General features: G+C 43.2%; 1 protein-coding gene across 1 annotated transcript in view; it reads left to right on the forward strand.

Annotated features, from left to right (window-relative positions):
• The window catches only part of ZNF516 (zinc finger protein 516), a 165773-nt gene that overhangs the window by 140685 nt on the left and 20940 nt on the right, over positions 1-4148 (forward strand). Inside the window, 2 exon segments of the mRNA XM_025192511.1 lie at positions 2930-4146; position 4148. The exon segment at position 4148 is cut by the window's right edge and continues 276 nt beyond it. Of these exon segments, the coding sequence (XP_025048296.1) occupies positions 2930-4146; position 4148 (1218 nt within the window).

Genomic DNA, 4148 nt, shown 5'->3' on the forward strand with positions numbered 1-4148 from the left:
GTGGCGCAGGGAGGTTTTGTGTGCAACAGCCCTCACTGCTGGCATGGCCCCACAGGTAAGCACCAGTAGCCGCTGTGTGCCAGCAGCGAGGGCTGCTGTGTACAAAACCTCCCCACGCTGCCGTGGAGCCATGCTTGGAGCCGTGCGGCCGAGCGCAGGGGGCAGCGACAGTGTGGTGGTGGTGCGGGATGGTGGTGGGGATGGCTGCATGCGAGCCCCACCCCGTCCGTCGTCCCCCCTCTACCCTATCCCTTGCTGCTGCTGCAGAGCCGGCCATGGAGCTTGACAGCGGGCTGCATGCCAGCCTCCTCCGCCCCTGGGCAGCCAGCTGGGCAACATGTGCACCCCGCATTGCTTACCCATAAAGCCCCCCCCCATCCCGCAGACGGGCACCTCTGCCCTCAGCCCCTGGCCCTGCACCTGGCTGTGGTGTGCCACCTGGGGCCACAGCACCCCCTGGTCCCTCAGCCACTTTCCCCAGCCCTGTCCCACAGCCCCAAAGCTGCACTTGTCTCTAGGGGCAAATGGCAACTCCAGGCAGGGCTGGGGATTTCCCACCCTTTCTGCAATTAGCTCTTACAGGCTTGTTCCAGCTTGCAAGAGCTCTTTGCAAAAGGGGAGAATCTGCGGATTTCTCTGCTAAAACGGGAAGTCCGTGTTTTCTCTGATAAAAACAGGGAATCTGTGGTTTTCTCTGTTTTTTCTATGGGAAATGGAAAACTCGGATCCCTGCTTATTAGATTTTATGGGAGAGCTCTCTTTCCCCTCTGGGTTGCAGTCTCCCTGTCATCTCCCATGTCCAGCTGCAAACTGATCATATTGCTACTGCATGATAGTTCAGTTCAGTAACCTTTGCTGACATGGCAAGGTATTTAAGTCTTTCCAGAGTCGGAATACATCAAGGGTCTGATTCACACAGGGCTGCACGGTAATAAAGCAGTTGGTCCCTGGTTTCAGTTTATCATAATGGTCCAATTCAGATTCATTGGCAGCTAACCATCGTTTCCCAAATCTACAGACCCAGCGAGCCAACAGTCCCATGGTTTGTCTTGAATCCCTTGCTTATCTTACTGAGCTTAATTTAACCATTAGGCTGGTGCAGTCTCTATTGATTACTGCTACAATTGAATGGTTTATGATTTACTTTAATTTATTATTTGGAATGTTGATCAAAGGACCCACCACTTGGAATTATAAAATGAAGCCTTAAAATCTTGTTTAAGAGCACAAATATTTTGGGCTATGACAGATGTGCTTTGAAAATAACACAGATGTACGGTGTCAAATTACACTGCTCATGCAGTGTCTTTGTTTCAAATTGCAAATGTACCTTGTAGTGTTGGGCATGTGCTTTCAGAAAACCTTGCTGCTTGTAACACAGGAAAAACAAGTTTTTTCAGACTTTGCCCCTTTGAGAATTTGAAAGGAAAATGATCTTAACAGAGTGAGCATTCAACCCTGCAAGACTGCAAATCTGTGGGTTATTTTTAACCTAATTACGCCAAATTAACAAAAAGCTTAAGACTTTTTGCCTGAATTGAAACTGAGGTTAAATAGACTTTATTTGCAGTGAAACTTCAACCAAAGATATACTTGCTACATTGTGCCATTTAGAATAGTGCCTATGGCACCGATGTTATATTAAAGAACCGTGCTTGATTTTCTAAAGCACTGGTTTTTATGAGTTGATGTGAGAGGATATGCAACTATAGAACAGTTCATTCCTTTTTCTTCTTCACCACTCCCACAGTTATGGTGATCATTTTGGATTGGTGACTATTTAGATGGAACTTAGTTTTCTTATACTTGCTTAACAGTGGCTCATTAACTGCATGTTAATTGAAACTGAAAGTTTGTCAGATGATTCAATTCAGTTACGTGTTAAATGGATTCAGTGAAGTAAGCATTACTGCTGTGATGAAAATCTCTCTGGAATTGATTGTGAACTGATTTGGAGTGATTCAAAGACTTTATCAGTAGCTCTTAAAGATAAGTGTTTTGAGAACTGTTGGAGTTAGGAATGTTCTAAGTAAAACAAATGCTGTTTCCCTCACCTCCTTTCCCTCTGAACAGTCATAAAATGTACCCAGTTCTATTCTGTTCCGTTTCTGAAGTTTTTGGTAGATAAAACATCCTTCGGCTTACAAGTTTGAGAATGGGGAGGGGGGAGGGGAAGAAAATACAAAAAATTTAAAGTCCAGTTTTAGTTCTGTATTTTCAGTATGTAAAAATGTTCAAATCTTTTCCTACAGCAAATCTACTAGTTGTAAGGCTATATGAAATGTTGTTAAAATGTGCCAAGTTATAAAATAAAAACAGACAGGTAAATCAGGAATACTAAGTTACAGAATTTAGGCTGTATAATTCATCCTGTTATACTTGGGCATTGCAAAGGTCTCTGTTAAGTGAACAATTTACTGTATTTGCTATATGTGCTATAAGAGCTTGTATGTTAGGTTTCAGTGTTGAACCAATTTTTATTGGTGTTATAAACCCTTTGAAAATAGCAGCTTGTAATGGAAACACTGACAGACCTTTAACTAGTATATTCTTATCTGGCTCCATTATCTTTGTTTTGGTTAAAGCATTAAATAGCTGCATATTTGTTTATCTCTCTCTCTCACAGAATTTTAACAAGTGTGGATTATTGAGCTGCTCTTTCTTTAAAATGTCATGAACATGCAGCATCAGATAGTTTGTCCAAATTTCACAGTGATGTTTTCAAAGTAAATTGAACTCAGCATCTTATTGCCATGATTTTTCTACTTATAACAGTGCATTTAATTTGTTGTATGTCATTATGATGCTAATAATGGAAAAACTTTCCAGAGTTTGCTTCCCTCCTCTTATTTTAAAGTCAAATTTTGATGTTTTGGTATGTTCTTTTAACATAAAATGATAAACTTGGTTTTTCATTTGTCTAATTCAGGTGGAAAGTCGTACCACTGCAGTCTTTCTCAAGGACAGACACCGATGATGACATCTCAGGTGGACGAGGTTCCTAAACTTGGAAGCGACAATGCCAGAGAAAGTGATGCCAATGAATCTAAAGCAGAGATACCAGCTTTGATATCTGCACTGGAAAACAAGATCAAAGAGCCCTTTCCAGAATACAAAGATCAGAGATGTTCTCCAGGCTTAAAGATGCCAGCATTTCGACAAAGCCAAGAGCCTCCTTGCTCCAGCAGCATTGCTGACCTTGCTTCTGGCAGGGGCCAAACACCTTCAGGCATGGTAACAGATTTGAAAACCTCAGTGGAAATGCAGGCTAGTCACTCTAAAGAAAACTTGCCATGTAGAGAGCACCCCATGGTAGAAAAAGGTGCAGAGGCCCAAGAAATGGTTCTGCTAGATTTGAGTGAGAAATCAACAAGGGATGATTTATGCAATAAGGGTTTTACCTCATCCTTGCAGGCTGCTTTGATTGTCCATCCGTGTCCTTTCTGCAATCACAAGACCTATTACCCTGAAGTCCTGTGGATGCACAAAAGAATTTTGCACAAAGTCAGCTGTAACTCAATGGTTCCTCCATGGGTTCAACAAAATGGATTCAAGAGTATTAAGAACAACATGGTTTTCCTGGCAAGAAATGGACGCACTGGCCCTCCTCCTGTCCTTGGGGGTAAAGAATGCCACCCTTTGCCCATTGCCAGATTTACACGCACTCAAGTGCCAAGTGCGTTGCCAGGATCCAAAAGCAATTCTTCCCCTGTTGGGATGTCTACTAAGCCTGGGAATATGCACCAGTCTAAGGACAGCCATTCATTTGGCCACTGTGGTCCACGGTCATCAGGTCTCGATGGGTACAGGCCGGCCAAACTGAACAATACCCAAGAGCAGTACAGCATAGCAGCACAACAGTCTCAGTTAAAGAGTAAATATGACGTAAACTCCAAACTTATGCAAGCAGGAAGCTTTAACAGAAGCCTAACGCCTACCCAAACAGTCATATCTAGGCCCAACACCCAGCCTGCAAACAGTAAACAAGTGGAAAAGTATGTGGTTCCCCAAGGAAATGCTGGTTTTACTTCTTCAGGTAAGCACTGTGCATCTGACTCCTTGAAGGCCAAATTCAACCCCCCATCTCAGTATCACCCTCTGTGTAAAACTGAGCAGTACAGTAAACATGAAGAGCCATCGGTGCCTCA

This window comes from Alligator sinensis, unplaced genomic scaffold (assembly GCF_000455745.1).
Source record: "Alligator sinensis unplaced genomic scaffold, ASM45574v1 scaffold411_1, whole genome shotgun sequence".
Lineage (NCBI taxonomy): Eukaryota > Metazoa > Chordata > Crocodylia > Alligatoridae > Alligator > Alligator sinensis.